Source organism: Nothobranchius furzeri, chromosome 10, assembly GCF_043380555.1.
Source record: "Nothobranchius furzeri strain GRZ-AD chromosome 10, NfurGRZ-RIMD1, whole genome shotgun sequence".
NCBI classification, from domain to species: Eukaryota; Metazoa; Chordata; class Actinopteri; order Cyprinodontiformes; family Nothobranchiidae; genus Nothobranchius; species Nothobranchius furzeri.
The window spans coordinates 58,956,028-58,974,807 of NC_091750.1; the positions used below are offsets into that span (position 1 = coordinate 58,956,028).

An 18,780-nucleotide genomic window follows, 5' to 3' on the forward strand; every position below is an offset into this window, starting at 1 on the left:
AATACGATGCAGTGCACAAAATTAAGATTCAACAGTTGATTTTAGTGTTCAAACATGGATTAAGTTCAAGAATACTGTGTATCCATTGTTGTTGTTAGTAACATTTTATAATCCCAGAAGGTGTAAAATGTTGAGATATTGGTCCAAACAATCAGATATCGGCCATCAGCTGACTATGACATCAGCATTGGTATCGATAATAGACAACCCTTATTGGTTCAGCTGTTTATAATTTGTTTGTTGTCAACTTTCCAACATATTTTTGTCACTGATAATTTTTATTTGCTGTTTTTTTAATCATTACAAAATAAGTTGAACTTTTCCCTTTTGAATACCTTGGGATTGGTCATTGGTGTAGCAAATGTAGATGGCAAGAAAACACGTTTTAGCTGGTGTTTCTTTTAAAAATGTATGTAAAAACTATTAATGTTTGTTTTCACACACACTCATACACACTGTCTGACAGGAGTCACTCAAAACCACATTTCACAGCAAACAGCGTGGTTGTGCGTGGCTAATAAAAATACACATATTCTTTTAGTTTTATCTTATAAAACGTTATGTTGCTTTTCCAATATGAATCTGCTGGGTTGCGGCTTGCTTGTCCCAGCTCTCTGTGGTCATTTCCTCCACCCTTCAGTAGACCTAGATTTATGATACTATTCCCTCTCAACTCCCCTCATGTCCAGCAACTGCTGACCGGCCAAAGATTTTACTTGCTGTTTTTTTTAAGTTGCAGAACCTGAAACAAAGCTTCTTAGTTTGTTGATTTTACGTGCCTTTCTTCAAAACTATTACATTCGTCTCAAGACGTTGAAAATATACCTTTAACCTCATTTGCTGTTTGATGTTCTTCTTGGATTTCAGCTCAGGCCATGGAACACACTTAGTCAGATTTTTGTAAAACACGTCAGCTTGTTTAAAGCTTAAAAAACAATCCAGCACGTTTTGAAGCACATTCATAGGCATGCCAAGCCTTTAGGTGGCAGTAGTTCCCCAGATTTTTGCTGAAAAACATTCCTTGGATGTGGAATACCTAGGTGGTGATCAATAACCACCCTTAACATCGTCCTTCACCTGAGGTCTTCCTCATAGAGCAGTAACTAAGATTGTATAAACAACAGCATTTTTGTTGCGGTCAGTGGCGTTGCAAACCCTATTGCTCTGGTTATTCACATCCACTAGCAGTTGCTGTCAATGGAGAATTCACAAATCGCCTCTTTGGTCAGAGTTTTTGAAACAATCGTGTTTGGTGCCGTTTATCTTCATTGTTGTGTGGATGACAAGCCAAATCCTAGAAAATTATCTTTTTCTGGGTCGCTCGGCTACTTGTGTACAGGGTATACTACTACTCTGTTCTCATCTTTAAACATGAATACTTTAGGGAAATGTAATGCCTTCGGTGGCTTAAGGTCTATACATATTTATATATATATGTCTGTACTAACTTCCTTTTTAGTGTTTTTCCAAACATGCAAATCAAAGAATGGAATGCTTTTGTAGCTTTAGGTCACAACCACAGATTTGAAATGTGATCCATCACTGCACAGGAGTATGTTTTGTTCCCAGCTGTCAGGCGTATGCGTCGAGTCCCGGGGACCTGGTAGTCCACATGATCTAAAGGTTCAGGGCCAGTTAATGTATACAGGATGCTGGCTAAGCTGTATGTTCACGCACCCTGAATGGACGTGTTGTGTCTTCTCTCGACAGTGTCTCGTCTGTTATCGGCAGACTCGACAGGCATACTGTACATTCTGATGTAGGCGGGTGTGGGCCGCTGCGTGATTGCAGCTGAAAACAGGACCTGGTTCATTCCTGAAAAGTCACGTTGTTTAATGAATTGTACATAATTCAAATTGTCTCACCATTACAAAACAATGACAGCAGTAATGCGTGATGAAGAAGAGCTTTTGCACAGCAGTGTTTTAAATGTACTTTTGTGTTTTGAAGTGTTGTGTGTGTGTGTGTGTGTGTGTGTGTGTGTGTGTGTGTGTGTGTGTGTGTGTGTGTGTGTGTGTGTAAATGAGTGTGCTTTTGATGGGAAAGGACTTTAGACAATTTTACAACAAAACATAAAACAGCTTCGACATTCACCCTATTGTGATTTAAATGAACTTGCTTTATCAAGGTCCACTTGTATCGACATTGGTTTGTAGGAGAATATGCAGCATCTGATAGGTGGGTCTGCCAGGAGATGGCAGCAGCACTGTAGCTATACCAAACACACACACACAAGCTCCGTGCATCAGTCTGCATCTGCATCACTTGTCTGAGCCACACTTCAGGCCATGTGATTGTTGGGTTTTTCCACAGTTTAGCTGAAAGCATTCAATCGTTTGGGTTGTTATGTTTTTATTATTTACCATGCTGCAGTGTGTCTCTTATGGGGCACATTTGGGCCATTTCAAATGTTGAGGAAATAGTAAAAAAATGAGTTATTTCAAGAATAATCCAAGGAAGAGAAGCAAGGAAGTGTTCCTTAACTCCATTCTCATAGTCACCTCACAATTGCACTTATAATGCTTTAGTTAGCAGTTGTAAAGTTTGTTGATCATCAGATCCAGATAATTTTTTCTTTATAAGTTTTGAAGAATTTAGCTTTTAAAAAATTTTTCTGACATTTTTTCACATTGAAATGCTACTTGTCAGCTGGTGATGAGGTAATTCATGTCTCTGACTGACGTTGGGACGTCCTAATCCCAGATGGGAGTCGAAAGGTCACCTCATTGGTCTCTAAAGAAGGAAGGTCACGGAGGAATAATGCTTTGCTCCACAGAAAGAGAGGGCAGGACAGCACAACCAGCACACATGGTTTACTTATGTGAACAACTTATGTGCACGATTTCCATGGTGACATTTTTACATTCAAACATGTTTTTCATAGAGGTTTAAACATAGAGATTGAGTGTATTTGAATGTACAGATTGATAACCCAAACAGAAAATGGACCACACAACGATCACATTACCACCGTCTCCCTGGGAGACCACAGAAAAGCAGATATCCCATCATCGGACATCCTGCCATATATCTGTCTGGGCCCATTGATGACCTGCTTTACAATAATCAATACATGAAATGAGGGCAGTTGGTGTCGCATGGATGTGCCTGGTAGTACTAACCTTTATTGTGTAGTAGTTTTAGGACATATGTGGGATAAATTTATTTGAACTTGTTAAAAACATATTTGATGGACGTTTTGTTTAGTTTAGTTTATTTGGCAAAATGTAGCTAAAGTTGGATATTTCTAGACAGTGAAACACTCGATCCAACTCGTAGACAGCATTTTCTTTTGCTTTCTTGGTTTCAAGATGCATTTTTTAAATACTTGTTAACTCTGATTTATTTGAGAATGTTTTGTACTTCTTTGAGGAAATCGAGATATAGATTGTCCAGACCCTTGAGTTTTGCCCACTTGTGTTCTAAAACTTGATATTTTAAGTGACATCTATTTGAGTTGTTTATTTTAAGCCTTGAACACACCTAGCCAGGTTTTTGTACAACCGAATATCATCGCCTGCCACTGAAACAAACTTGGGTTCACATCACCCCATTCGGTGCATTGTTAAACATGTTCATAGTCATGCTAAGCCTTTAGGTGGCAGTGGTTCCCTAATTTGTTGGTACCTTTGCCAAAAAACATTAGTTGGACGTGGAATGAATAGTTGGCATGCAATAACTGTCCTTAACGTGGTCCTTTGCTTGTCGTCTTCTAAACAGAGCAGACTTTTAAAACCATGAGTATAAACAAAGGTCACACACGTGGTGTCAGAACATTTATGTTAGCGGTAGTGACATGGCAAAGCCCAAAACCCTGGTTATTTACATCCAAAACCAAAAGCTGACTATGGAGAATTAGCAAATCTCAACCTTTGTTGGAGGTTTTTGAAAAAAATCTTTTTTGGTGCCGTGTATCATAACTATTGTGTGGATGCCAGGCCAAACCTAAGAAAAACATCTTTGTTTTGTGGGATACCCAGCTACGTGTATACAGAGCCTTAGTTTCATGTGTCTTGTCTAATGGTTTGTGGCTGCATGGTGGTGCAGTGGATAGCACTGCTGCCTTGCAGCAGAAAAGTATGCTTTGAATCCCAAATCCGCTGCCTTTGTGCATGGAGTTTGCATGTTTTCCCTTAGCATGCGTGGCTTTTTTCTGAGTTTCTTGGTAAATGGCAGCACCTTCTAGGGTTCTACAACCCGCACCCCCAAGGCACTTTACAGCTAACCGGTCATTCCAGCAGCAGGTGAGGTGGAGTTTTAGGTTGTTTGGCTTTATCATTTTGAACCCAGTACCGGCTAGCACCCCAGGGCTTTGTATCCAACATACTCTGCTAGCCGTACACACACTCAGCAGCTTGACAGGAGTGCTTACTGCAGCAGTTTGCTGTGTTCACTAACCCAGTTAACAGTGATTTAAGGTCAATACACTTTCACCTTCTCACTTCTACTAAGTAAACAATAGATTTGTCTCTTCCTGCCAAATCATTGGTGACGTAAAGACTTTTTGTATATATATATTTTTAACCTTCAGGTTTTAGGTCTTGTATTGAATAAACAAGTGTTTTAAATTAGCTCTGTATAAATGTATAAAATACCACACACAGTTGATCCTGGTCCTGAAATCTCAGGCAGAAGTGATGGAGACCCAGTCAGATGACACACAATGCTAAAAACAGTCACGGGTGACTTGCATTGATTGTTTCATTAGATTGCAAAGGTTTGCTGGCAAACTAGAACTGTGGAAAAGTCTATTTCTGGAATATTTTACTGCAAATCAATATATTTTAAAATATGTTGTGGAAAATACAGAATTATTTAAGAATGCTTCAGTTGATTTTGTGGGAAAGAGCTCCTGCATTTTAAAATGAATAGTATAAATACATTTTTAGAAGGTTTTGATGCTTTGAAGTGTATTTTAAATCAGCAACTCCCCTTTTTGACCCAACCTCTCCGACTGGGAGGAAAGTTTGGACTCCCTACATGAGTGTTTAACTGATGTTTGCTGAAAGTGCATTTTTCATTTAAATCACAAGTAGTAGTAGATTTGTGAATTTCCAGTTTGTATGCATAAGATTAGTATGCAGACAGAGATGATGGATTGTCAAAAGACATAAAGTTATACTCAGTCAGATCAAACACAGAGTTTCAGGTAATTCTAAACTGGATTCCACCTGATGCATTTAATCTTACTTTACTATCCATTTATTTATTTCTGGGTGCTTATCCGGAGTCGAGTCTCGGGGGCAGCAGCCTAAGCAGAGAGGCCCAGACTTCCCTCTCCCCAGACACTTGGGCCAGCTCCTCCAGGTGAATCCCAAGACGTTTCCTGGCCATCCAACAGTCTCTCCAGCGTGTCCTGGGTCTTCCTTTAGGTCTCCTCCCAGTTGGACGTGCCTGGAAAATCTCACCAGGGAGGCGTCCAGGAGGCATCCTGACCAAATGCCCGAGCCACCTCAACTGGCTCCTCTCAATCTTACTTCACCGTTCAATTTAACTGCTCTATTCTAAATTTTGACATAAAAAAATTCAATGAAAAGGAATATTGTGGATTTTAGAAAAAGGCACAAATGTTTCTGACATCATCGGTGTTACAAATTGAATATGTTTTCATGTAAATACTCTAGTGATGGCAAAGAAACATGGTACATGTCAGAGTGTGTAAAACTAGAAAGTGCCGTCAATCTGCCAGTGGTCAGAATAATTTGATCTGTTTCGCTGTTTATCGTAATTTTGCCAAATCAGCTTTAAAAACAATTTAAGTGGAAGAAGCTTTATGTAGCACCTTTCACTGATGAAAGCAAAACAAACAAAAATACAATCACAAATAGGGTTGTCACGGTGTAAAAATTTAACCTCACGGTTATTGTGACCAAAATTACCACGGTTTTCTGTATTATCGCGGTATTTTTTTAAACGTGCTTCATTTTCACACAATTAAATAAACCCTGTATGTCAGGAAATATTGTCCTCAGTTTGTGTCTAAATGTTGCCTAAAATGTGTTATTTTGTAATTATGTTGTTTATTTGTTTACATTTTTCCCCTTTAGTCTTTAAAATACCAATATTTGCCCATAACTTCTTATTTTTTGTCTGTTTGATGTCATCATTTTAAAAATATTAGATCAGGTGATACTCAGTACTCAAGTAGCCTTCTAATCAGATACTTTTTTACCCTTACTTGAGTAATAAACCTTATATCAGGAAAATATTGTCCTCGGTTTGTGTCCTTCCAGTGACCTTTGACCTTTGCAGATGTGGGAAAATGTCATCAGGCAGTAATCATTGTTAAATTCATAATTATTCTCGGAGAGAGACCAACTCTTATCTGCCCCTGGGAGCCCCGTAATGCATAGCGTCATTTCAACATGGCGGTGTCCGTGACACTGTTCATATGCAGGTAGCGGCGCTGCGGCTGCTTTATATAGCGACTCGTTGCAATCTCCCTCGACCCAAATCCTCGGATCACGCATTTTAGCTAAAACACTAACGTTAGCTTGCCTTGCGTTGACTGTAGAGTTGTGGGTGATGGTCACGCAGATGTGTCATGAGATTTGAAGCGTTGCTGCCTTTCACAGACACTTTTTCTGCACGTGCTGCAAACAGGATAGCCGTCTTCTATCAACTGTCCCTCGGCATTCTTCAAATATCCAAAAGATGCCTGTACTTCCCACTTTGTCTTCTTTGAGGGATAAAAAATGTCCTTCTGAGCGCTGCCGTCTCCTCCTTTGGCCATTATTTCAGCTTTAGCTTCAAGAAAGTTTTGGTTGTAAAGAACAAAGCGCGCATGTGCTGCCGGCAACTTCAGCAGATGATACGGTGTAGGGTTGTCACGGTATGAAAATTTAACCTCACGGTTATTGTGACCAAAATTATCACGGTTTTCGGGATTATCGCGGTACTTTTTAAACGGTGTTGCATATGTTCAGAAAGCATTGATAGTCCTGTTCTACACAAACTGAAATAGTTCTGAAAAGGTTTAACAGTGTTTATTAAACCTAAAATAACACAAAGCCTTAGCAAAAGTGCAACTTTTCACAAGTAAAGGAACAAATAGCTTATTTTTCTGGAACTTGTTACAGTAGTCAGTGCAGGTTTAAATTATACAAATCCAAACATTCAAAACATAAACAATATGTAAACAAATCAAAGAAACACCACTTGTTTTCTCATATACTTGTTTTCTTCATTATCAAAATGAAAATCTAAAACTCCAGTCCACACTTGACTTGAGCACTGTACAAGTCAACCTTAAAAAATATGTATTTAAAATAAATATCCACTTTAAACAAATTACTAAAATAACTACTACACTATGTAATCAAATCCAAATGTTCAAGTATAAATGGCATTGAATAAGTAAACAAATCCATGACAAGGAACTAATTGTATATTTCTCTTCATCATCAACAAATAAGATGCTTCATCCAGCAACAGGGTGTCCGTGACACGGTTTAAATGCTGGCAGAGGACGCTGCGGCTGCAGTATATAGTGACTCGTTGCATTCTCCCTCAACCAAAAGTCCTCACGTCATGCATTTCAGCTAAAATGCTAATGTTATCTTACCTTGCACTGGCTGTGGAGACGTGGGTGATCGTCACGCAGATGTGCCATGAGATTTGAAGTGTTGCTGCCTTCTGCAGACACTTGTTTCCTGCCCGTTCTGCAAACGGGATAGCCGTCTTCTATTAACTGTCCCTCAGCATTTTTCAGAAATCCCAAATATGCCCATACTTCCGATTTAGTCTTCTTTGAGGGCTGATGGATGTCCTGGGCGCTGCCGTCGCCTCCTTCGGCCATTATTTCAGCTTCAAAGTTTTGGTGCCGTTGCAAATTAAAAAGTGCGTGTGCGCGCAGCGGGAACTTCAGCTGAAGCGACGGTGGCTGGTAAGGGTCATCGCGCCGAAACCGCGGCCACGGTAAACCCACCGAGATAATATAGTTTTTTAAAAACTGGACGGTTATTTTTATTGTCAACTTTTTTACCGGGGTTTACCGCTATACCGGTTACCGTGACAACCCTAATACGGTGGCTGGTAAGGGTCACCGCTCCTACACCGCAGCCACGGTAAACCCACCAAGGTAATATAGTTTTTTTTAAAAACAAGACGGTTATTATTATTGTCGACTTTTTTACCGGGGTTTACCGCTACACCGGTTACCGTGACAACCCTAATCACAAATAAGACAAAATCATATTTTTAGGAGACAGTCAGCTAAAAGCATGTCTAAATAAAAACATCATCAGTTGCTTTTGTATAGGAGTCAATAGAGTCAGCCTTTTGAAGAGCGGTTAGCAGGGCATTTTGGGACCACAGCCTGAAATGACATGTCTCACCAGGTTTGAACAAGGGTCTTGTAGGGACCATATGACGGTTCTGGCCCGAGGACTCAAGCAAGCAATCAGCGGTGTATGGGTAGCCTAGCAACCCATCCTATTGATATAAAGTCCGGCCAGGAGCAATGGCAATGGCTGCAATAGGACCAACCAGAGCAACAACAAACATGATGTATTAATCTCTACGAATGCCAGTCAACAGGGCAGTCTGCCACACACCTCAAAAAAGAAGCAAATACGTCCTTTTTTTAAATGAATGACTTGAGTACCTCTTTCTGCTCATGTCTTAAATAAAGGTTCAAGCCTAATGATTCAAAGTCTTTTCAAACTAGTGCAACTCCTGGGCTGATGCCATCTTTGTAGTTTTTTGATGTGCTTTTTAGTCTGTATCTGCTGCCTCTGGGGTCCATCTTCATGAAACATAAAATTGTCTCCATTGCTATGCGGATGACATGCAGCTGTATTTGCCCCTAAGACGGAAGGATGGCTACAGCGTCAAATCTCTAGCTGTTTGCTTGGACAAAATCAAATCTTGGATGGCTTAGAACTTTCTAAATTTGAATGAGACGATTTATATGGAGATCTTAAATTTCAGTAAGGGTTTACCAACATTTCGAGCTGTTTTTACAATCCTTTTTTATATGTAGACATATTATTGATATTGTTCTTTTGTTATTTGATTTTTGCACTAATTTAAATATGTTCTTTTTTCTAGCTGTCATTTCTTCATCGCATTAGTCACGTTTAGCCAGTCCACCTGTTTATAATAGTTGTCTGGGGGCACCAGCAGCCTGTTTGGTGCTGCATGTGCTTACGAAGCTGTTCTCTTCCACACTCTGTGGTCCTCTAAATGTTTTGACAGCTGGCCCTGATTAGGGCTGCAACAAACGATTATTTGGATAATCGATTAATCGGATGGGGTCTCGACACGATTAATCGATTAATCGGATTACATGGGGAAATTTTTAAAAACTGCTAGGGAAACGTTATTTCTCTCCTTCCTTCACTTTATTTAACACAACATTATTAGAAAACAGTTCAATAGCAGAAAAACAACATGCCATCACCTAAATTGTCTTATAAGGTGTATAGACAGAGACCCTAAGCTACATCTATCTGTGACCTAAAATGCTTGGTCCAAGTTAAACAGCTTAAGGGCAATTCTCATCTGTTTTGTTTGATCTCATATATTGACATTTATTTTAAATGTAATTAAACATAGGCTGTGAATTAATCAAAATTTATCACTATTTCCAAAAATGACTGAAAAAATACCAAATAAAACAAAAGTAAATGAATGCCATCCTCCTTGCGATGATGCCCTGGGCAACTGCCATAAAGTCACATCAAGAAATGCTGCTGATCATTCCAATGATCCCAAATAGACTCACATTAGGCCACATGAAAGCAACTGAACCCAAAAATATATTAACCAGTATATAACTGCACTCTCAAACAACACGCCTGCAGCAACAGTTAGGACTCCTCCCTCCCTTTTAAAAGCGTTTTTGCTTCTGAGGACATTGTGGTTGTAAAACCACATGCTAGTAGTCTGGCCCCGGTGTGATCAACCAGTTTCCGCGGGAATGTGACGGCGGAACCAGGGCCAGATTAACACTTTGTTGTACCCTGGGCAACAATATTCAAGGGCTCCATCATCACGACCCAAGGATCACCATAACGTGGTCACATACAGAATATTTTACTGTAATATGCAGTAAATATACTTAATACTTGAATGCCTGACAACACGTAACCCGCCCAGAGTAACCTTTGACCCACCTCGTGTGGACTGACCAATGAGGAGAGGGTCTTAACTTGAGGCCCTCTCTTCATTGGTCAGTCTGCATGAGACTGACTCTCAACTGACGTTCAAAGTCATAGGCAGCGAAGCGTCTCTGTGCAGCGCAAAAGCCCGGGTGGACAGTTTGTGTAATGTAGGGTGACCATATTTCCATTTCCAAACAAGAGGACAGGGGATCTGTGCCTATGACGTCACACTATGGCAACGCCACACAAACCATGTTGGGACCCATTTTTTGTAAGAACTAAATTAATATCAGATTCTGCCAATTAAAGGGCTCTAAAACAATTCACATGTAAATATTTTGCATATTTAATGCAAAATCTAATTTTTCTGCTTTAGTGCTGCAACAAGGTTTTATTAATAATAAATTATTATACCTTTTGTTTTACTACAGCATCGGTAAGCTTCCTGTGCACAGATTATTAAGGATGCTTGTTTCAGCTGTGAGATTAGACGATAGGATCAATGAAAAAATAAGTTGTCACACACTCCATGGAAACTTTCAGAGAATCCACAAATAGTGGCTTTCAAATGGTTTTGTTACTTTTTGCAAGTTTATAAAAGAAGCAGATGGAACAGCATGTCTGATAATTTAGTTTTTCATCTGATAATGTTAGAACATGTCAGTAATGTCTGAGGGGCTTTTATAAACACCGTATAACTAACACTCCTGGAGAGGGTATGAATTACACAGAGGCTTCTGGGGAGCCCAGTTATTGGGGGGGGGGGGGGGGGGGTGGTCGCATTTTGCCTTGGCCCCCAAAATGTCTTGAAACCCTGGGTGTGTGACTGAGTTTTGAAGGTGATCTGAATTGTATCAGATGTATAAATATGACATGTGTATAACTTATTGTTTTTTACTGGTAAAAACGTGTAGTGGAGATATATCTACCTACATTTGACTTTTCAACACTTTGTTTTGTTTTCTTGTTTTTATTGAACTATTTTCCTGTCCTGTCTGTCTCTCATCTTCCTGCATCTCCTCTTAATTCTCCAGAAAATCTGTTGCCTGGATTCTTATCTTTTCACCTCATCAGTTACTTTTGAGCAGATCAAAGGGATCTCCTGACCGAAAAGCTCAGAGCGCGTTTTCGATGCTGTGTGAGGTGACATCACCACAGCACAGGTGATGAGCTCCGCAGTAGCGCGCTTCAGGCACAAATAAGACAGAAAATAGAGAACATGTGCGGACATGAACGATCGTGTGCTAATTATAGTTTTTTGGTTGCGCCACTTTGAGAATGGACCGTGCGCTGGAAGCAGCTGCCTGGATCGCTGTGCAACAATGCGGAACCGGTTCGCAGCAGCTCAAGTCTGCCGGCTTTCCCTCGCGCTGATCTGCCGGTACGGGCTCTCCCTCACGCTGATCTGCGGCTCTCCCTCGCGCTGATCTGCGGCTCTCCCTCGCCCTGATCTGCGGCTCTCCCTCGCGCTGATCTGCGGCTCTCCCTCGCGCTGATCTGACTTGCTCTGGTCTGCGCGCAACGGCGGGCGGGAAGGGGGGGCGCTTTTGGAAGAGTTGTGCGACACAACGAATCGATGACGCAATTCGTTGCCAATGCTTTTAGTAATCGATTTTCATCGAATTTATCGATTCGTTGTTGCAGCCCTAGCCCTGATAGTGTACTATTTTAAGGCAGTTTGTGTGTGTGAGTGTGTGTGTCTCTCTGCTGTCTTGTGGGCACACACTGTAAATGTAATGCCTGTCTGTCTGCTTTGAAGGTGTCAGTTTGATAGTCAGTGTTTAACAAGCCAAGTGGGTCCTGTCAGATTTCTGCATCTGATCTGACTTTCAGTTCACGTTCACAACTAAAGCTTATTGTATACAGATTTTCAGTAATTAAAGACCAAGTTCAATGAGAAACAGATTTGTTACTTGTTATTTTTCAAATATCAGCGGTCACATGCAGGCTAAACATGAAAATTGTTGTTTCCTGGAAAATAGACGGGGAAACGCGCAGATTAGAAAAGCCAGTGACATTTGAACGTCACATTGAACAATGGACTCACCTATCTTGAATTGCGGTTGGGGAAGACTTTTGCTGATTTTTAGTGTCCAGGAGAGAGCAGAGCATGCCTCAGCTGGTAGAAGCTACACATTAGCATTAGCAGCTAAACAATAAGGCAGAAACCCTCTAGGCTGTTTTACTTGTGGAGATAAAACATCAGCATTGCAAGACAAACGGGTGTCAGTGGTAGAGTCACGTTGCTGTTAGCCAGTTGGAGGCGAGATGTCCAGTTATGTGAATGTAAGACTCCAAATCCTTACTTCCCCTCTGGCTTATTTCTAGTTCCTGAAACAGAAACACCAGAGCTTTTTCCCCACTGAGATCAACTCACAAGGCATTATTTTATACTAGAGACCACTGCAAATGTGTTGAAAAACAAGTGAACTTGGTCTTTAACTTATCAAATTTGACGATGTCAGAAACAAATTAAAGGGATCATTTGAAGTGAGTTTTAGAGTAAAGGTTTTGAATGATCGTCCTACACAGACAATGTTCTGAATGGCCTCCTATAGCAATGGTTGCCAACCTTGTGTCAAAGAGACCCCCCAACACCCACCCCCCCACTCCCACTCGTATTATTGCAGTCTTAAAGTAACAAAACACTATACATTCACTCTTTCCTGTGAAAACTGAGATAATTTTTTTAGATTTTCTTGGCCATTTCATTGTTTTTGATTTCACCATCTTGATGTTTTACAGGACCTGCATATTATCTACTGCCACCTCTACCACATGGATGTCCTCTCCCACCTCAGGGAACATCAGTTAAGGTGAGTTCTTTCACTTTTCATTTTAAAACCAATATTCAGTGCTAAGCTTTGTAACTGTAAAACATTGCTGAAACGTCCATTTTTCATTCAATCGTTATTGAACACCTTGCCCAAAAAAGACAATAAAGTGGTTAAATTAGTTCCTTCTGTGCTTTTTATGATTAGGACTACATTTAATATTAGTTTCTCTTCATATACTCACATTTACAAACTAGGATGGTCTCAAATGCCTCGTTCAGATGTCGTTTCGACTCATTTAAAGAGGAATGAATGATCTTTCATCTCAAAGGAAGGTCTTAACAGATACATCACTCATCATTGGTCTTCCTTTGTGAAAAGAGTAATAGCTTTTCGGCTAGTTAAGAAGACACACTCACTGTAAACTAATTAAACAAACAAAATGGCTCAGAGTTGGGCTTGCAAGAGCAAGAAATGTATGGATGTTTCAGAGAAGAAGAAGCTAACATCTTTGCCTGTCTCTCTTAGGTCGATGTGTACCTCAGCCAGGTACGAGAGGTACGAGGCTCACCACATCCTGTTTTAGTAAGTACAAACACTCCTGCAAAAAAAACGCATGTTTGCCCTGATTCTTAATCACAGGCTTTGTCAAACATACATACATCCCAATGATTTTATCATCTAGTAAAGTTTAGTTTCAGCAAAAATCTGATAAAAGCAGATGACTCCAACTCGACGCTTTGTTGTGAGCCGAGGTTAAACGGCTAATTTCTGTTATTTTATCATCATACATCAAATGGAGATGGAGGAGAACTTGAAGAATAAAAGATGAATGACAGACAAATAGGATGAAAGTGAAAGGAGAACAGGGCATCAAATAAAAAGCTGTTGGAAGATTTGATGAAACTCAGAGGAGGAGAGAAAACATGGTGAGAATATGCTAAAGAGGAAGAAGGAGGAAAGAATAGCAATGTCAAGAGGGAGGCAAGATGAGAAATGAGCTGAGAGGAGGAATGAGAACTCGAGGTGGAAGAGGGATGAGGAGGAAGCATCGGCGACGGAGGGAGGACAGAGACGGATGAAAGGATGAGGCAGAGTCTGTGCGTGTTTTTGGCGCATTATCATGCACAGGAGTCACATTAGACACCATCATAATTTACCATCGAATAGACAGCCACTCTTTTATTTGTTCTCTAATGCAAGTCTTCATGTGAACTCAGAAAAAATGCAGCTGACATATTCAAATACTCATCTGTTACACACACGAACGCTCGCCGAACAACCGGCAGACGAAAGTGATCAGAGCCTCCTCAACTAACCATGCCAACTTTAGTTTAAATCCTTAACATCTCATCCTTTCTGTTTGCTTTTAAATATGATTCCAGCAAGATTTCTGCTCGATTTTACACCACATTAGAGTGATTGTACAGTTATGCAGCAAAAAGGCTGCTGAGGTTTGGAAAATGACAAAACGATGCAAACATAAACGCAATTTATGGTTTGAGATGAATTTGCCACATTGTTTGCTTTTTAAGTAAAAATTAACTGTTGTGATCTACAATATTTTCCATCCTCAGGAATCTTTACCTTTTACTTTCTGATTTTACACTTAAGTTATTAAAAATAAAACTTTAGATTTTTTTCAACTGTTTATCTTTTCCAGTCCAGAAAGCATCGCTACCTGCTGGTATATTCTGCTGTCAGGATCCGTTTTTGTCAAGGGGCACATGCACCTGGCCAGGTGCTGGTATGTACACACACACACACACACACACACACACACACACACACACACACACACACACACACACACACACACACACACACACACACACACACACAAAACAGTGGTTAGAGAAGCTGGAGTTATCTGACAACATACGGCGCTTCATAAACTTCAAAGCTTGTCATATTATAGGTGGTGATGTGTGTACATATTCTTGTGTGTGTTCCTCATCTTATCCGATCACGAGAAACATGACATGTCACCAAACCAAAATTGAAAGTATGAGAAGTCAGATTTTATCAGCATTAGACTAGAAGGAGTTATCTCAAAGTTGATAATAAAATCCGACACTTCGAACACACCGAGTGTTTTAAAATCCCAAAGTCGGTTAACTACGACATTAACCTTAAAAAACAATACATAAACCAAAAAGATCACATAGATCTTCTAAAACACACAAAGGGGGGTTTAAAACAAAGCGTAAGGCCTGGAGAACAGCAGAACCCCTAGACTGCTGCCTCCCAGACTGCTGAAGGCACAGCCTTTTTGTCCCAGGTGTGGGTCGTCAGAGGGATTCATCTCAGCTGTGCTCCTCAGCAGCCTGGAAGAGAGGAGGAGGAGGAGGGGCGGTGCCAGGCTGATCACCAGGGCTGGGTGATCCTGGCTCCTGCATCCACTGTGGCAGTGGCCAGGCTGGTGGCCACAACATGGAGAAAATAACTTTCTTCAACGTCCATCAATCCTCACATAAATTATTATAAATAAAAAAAAAGTGCCAGGTATGTAAGCTCAGTTTTTTCTAGGTCTTAACAGGTGGCGTCCCGACACTCTGAAGTTGCAAGTGTGGAAATCTGGCCACAGAGGGCGGTAGGGGTCTGAGTGATATTTCATTAACCATGTAAAGGGTGATTTTAGCACATACTGGTTCAAGAAAGTGATTAAAAAAATATTAAAAAGTTGCGTAGTGTCCCTTTAACTGGAACACCCAGGTCAGACACTTCCAAGACTCATCCTGTGTTATCAGGAGATCTCGTTCCGTCAGAATGAAGGCGGTAAAAACACAGTCAGACTGGCACATTGTCAGATACCTTTTTCTCCTGAAATAAACATTTTTTGAGAGAAAACGTGATATTTTATTTCAGCGGTGACTTTCTTATTTTAAATAGAACAACTACAGACCTCCTCCCTCCTGATAGCCCTTCTCCCTTGACAGCAGAAAAAAAAAAAGAAATCCAGGAAACGTCTCTCCAGAGGTGTTTTGCTCTTTTAAACCACTGGACATCAACAGTCCTTTTGTGATTTGATAAACTTAACAAAACGTCAGGCTGCCCTCTGTGGATCAGGGAGACCAGTCAGATAGCCAAAAAGTACTTAAAATACCTTGAGCTAATGTGTTGCACCTGTTTAAACACCGAGTCTGATTTAATGAGAAACCGTGACAGCGAGGGCCTGAAGTCCGACCTCCGCTCCACTCTGTTGTTATAGTTGGACCGAAACAGAAACAGCTCTTGCCAAAAACCTGAAAGGAGAAAGTAAATACCTTCTGTTTAATGGGATCTTAAAGAACTTTCTGGCCTGTGATGAGGCGCACAAATTGGTCCCAAATTAAGTTTGATGGCTAAAGCTTTAGTCAAACACCAGCATGCGGTCTTCTTAAGCCCAACCAGTTGGGAGGTTTTGTTGGGAAAACACAGTTTTGAGGGTTTTGTCTGAAGAAGAAAATGGTTTGGATGAATCTTCTGCAGATCTCAGCAGAACTTACAGCTGTCAAAATGGTTACATATCTATTTTGGTTTTCAGCAGTTTCTCTCAGCCAGCCTTGCCGCTGGATGCATCAGCGGCACGTAACAGACTCGTTTTACCCATGATCGCCCTTCCCAACAGGAGTGTTTCAGACACGAAACAGAAGCAAAAGCGTTTTATGCAGCTAGTCCTGCGAGGCCGTGTAATGACTAGACTGCGTCATCATGCATGATTTTTGCTGTTCATGAATAACCAGTAAGGAGAAAGATGTGTCCAAAAAAGTCTTTGGTTAATTTTCTGTTCTGTACTTCAGCTACGAAAGTGTCACAGGAAATGACGTACAATTTTTTTTAACAGTTCATCAACTGGAAATCTGCACTTGACCTTTATTTAAAAAGTTTCTGAATATTACTAACTTGCTTCCCAATCCAAACTGCTGAGCTTGATGCGTTCTGGAAGTGTAGCGTGTAAAAAAAAGAGATTTGAAGCATGAATTTAGCGGAGCGGCGTGTCGCTACGCCTCTGGGATGTGTTGCAGCCGGTGGAAACCAAAGACTGTAGAAATACTGGACAAACTCACCTTGACGGTTTATTTAGGTTTGAATTAAGGCTGAATGGGCGGTTCCGATAACCGCCATCTTGGCCGTGCCACAAGTCTCTCAATGCTCAGACAATCCACAAAATTGGGCAAAGAGGTGGAGTTGAGAGCAAATCTCTGAGGATCATGTCAGCCAATACTTTCATAGCTACTAGGCTTTTGGGTGCTTTTTGACAGAAAAACTCAGTTGAGTGACTCCCAAGTGAAGTACGCATCAACTCACCAAGCTGCAGAGTTTCTGTGGTCTCCCTCAGTGGTCTCCACAGGCAGTCAACACGACTATCCTCGCATGGGAGCCAGGTGATCGTGACGCTCGGCTAACTGCTGCATACTACGCCTCATAGATCTTACACGACACTTACCGTATTTTCCGGAGTATAAGTTGCACCAGCCATAAAATGTATAATGAAGAAGAAAAAAACATATATAAGTCGCACTGGACTATAAGTCGCATTTTGGGGGAAATTTTATTATTTTTCTTACAAAATCTGAGACCAAGCATTTCACATTGCAAGACAAGTACCGGTAACAATGACAGAATAAACAATCAGGGTGCAGCAGTGCGCCACGGTCTCCAGCAGAGGATGGCGGTGTTTCAAACCCTCCCAGCGGGCAGGGAGAGCGCCCGCAGCACCCCGCCACAGGCTGCAGCAGGTGATGACGGTGTTTGAAACCCTCCCAGCGGGGCAGAGGAGCTGAAACCTGGACTGGAGTCGGCCTGCAGCAGGACGCAACGGTCTCCAGCAGGTGATGGCGGGGCAGGGGAGCTCATTCCTGGTCCGGAGCGGCCCGCCGCATCATGGTATACATAATTTGGTATGTAAGTCACGTTGGTATACAAGTCGCAGGACCAGCCAGACTATGAAAAAAAGTGTGACTTATAGTCTGGAAAATACGGTATGCGTCCGATGGAAAGTCCCGGTAGGAGGGCATAGCAGCACGATTAGAAACATCAAGGAATTTTTGAGTTCCAGAAGCACTCCTTCCACGAACAAGTCAAAATTATTCCCAGAACTAAAATAAACGTGATTTGTTTTTTATTTCTAAATAGAACCAAATGGCTTAGCAGAAGCTCCAACCTTGCTGCCTCGTGTTTTATTGTTATTGTGACATTTAGTGACTAATCTGAAGTTGAAGCAAGCAGCTTTTGCCGTTATAAAAATCCAAGGTTATTTGGATCACTACTAAACAATGCAGAAAAAAAAACTTTGTTATTCATTTGGCGACTTCCTTGTTTCTGTTATCTACTTCCAAGAAAAACTTCTCCAAAATAAGCAGACCTGAAATTTAACCGTAACAGTTGCTGTCACTTTGACGGCTGTTGCTGCTGATTTCTGTTGAATGATAAGCTGTGGTTGATACTCTGACTCTACTCACACACCATTTCATTTTGTGCGTTTTAAATTGTGCATAAAGTAAAAAAAAAAAAAGAGCGGATCACTAAAGATTTTTAAAAGGATTTTTACTTTTCTTTTTGTGTTTTTTTCTTTTAATTTTAATGGCTGAATTGTAGCAGAGAGGAATTGGTCCTGTAACCTCAGGGCAATTTGTGTGTGTGTGTGTGTGTGTGTGTGTGTGTGTGTGTGTGTGTGTGTGTGTGTGTGTGTGTGTGTGTGTGTGTGTGTGTCTGGGTGGTGACAGGGTTGTTGTTGTTGGTGCCCTGCAAAAAATAGATGCATGTGTTGTAGTTCTAGTAGCAGCGTGGGGGTTTGGAAAGGGTCACAGGGGAGGCTAATTGGTGTGTGTGTGTGTGTGTGTGTGTGTGTGTGTGTGTGTGTGTGTGTGTGGAATGCGGAACCCCTGTCATAGCAGTGGAAGGCCATGTGTTCATGA

At 41.0% G+C, this 18,780-nt stretch overlaps 1 protein-coding gene across 3 annotated transcripts in view; it reads left to right on the forward strand.

Annotated features, from left to right (window-relative positions):
• LOC107386829 (rap guanine nucleotide exchange factor 6) overlaps positions 1-18,780 on the forward strand; it is a 153,487-nt gene that overhangs the window by 20,749 nt on the left and 113,958 nt on the right. For all 3 annotated transcript variants that reach the window (XM_070555838.1, XM_070555836.1, XM_070555839.1), the window contains exons 2-4: positions 12,852-12,922; positions 13,409-13,465; positions 14,544-14,627. In XM_070555838.1, coding sequence (XP_070411939.1) covers positions 12,852-12,922; positions 13,409-13,465; positions 14,544-14,627 — 212 coding nt within the window. The remainder of the gene's footprint in view (positions 1-12,851; positions 12,923-13,408; positions 13,466-14,543; positions 14,628-18,780) is intronic.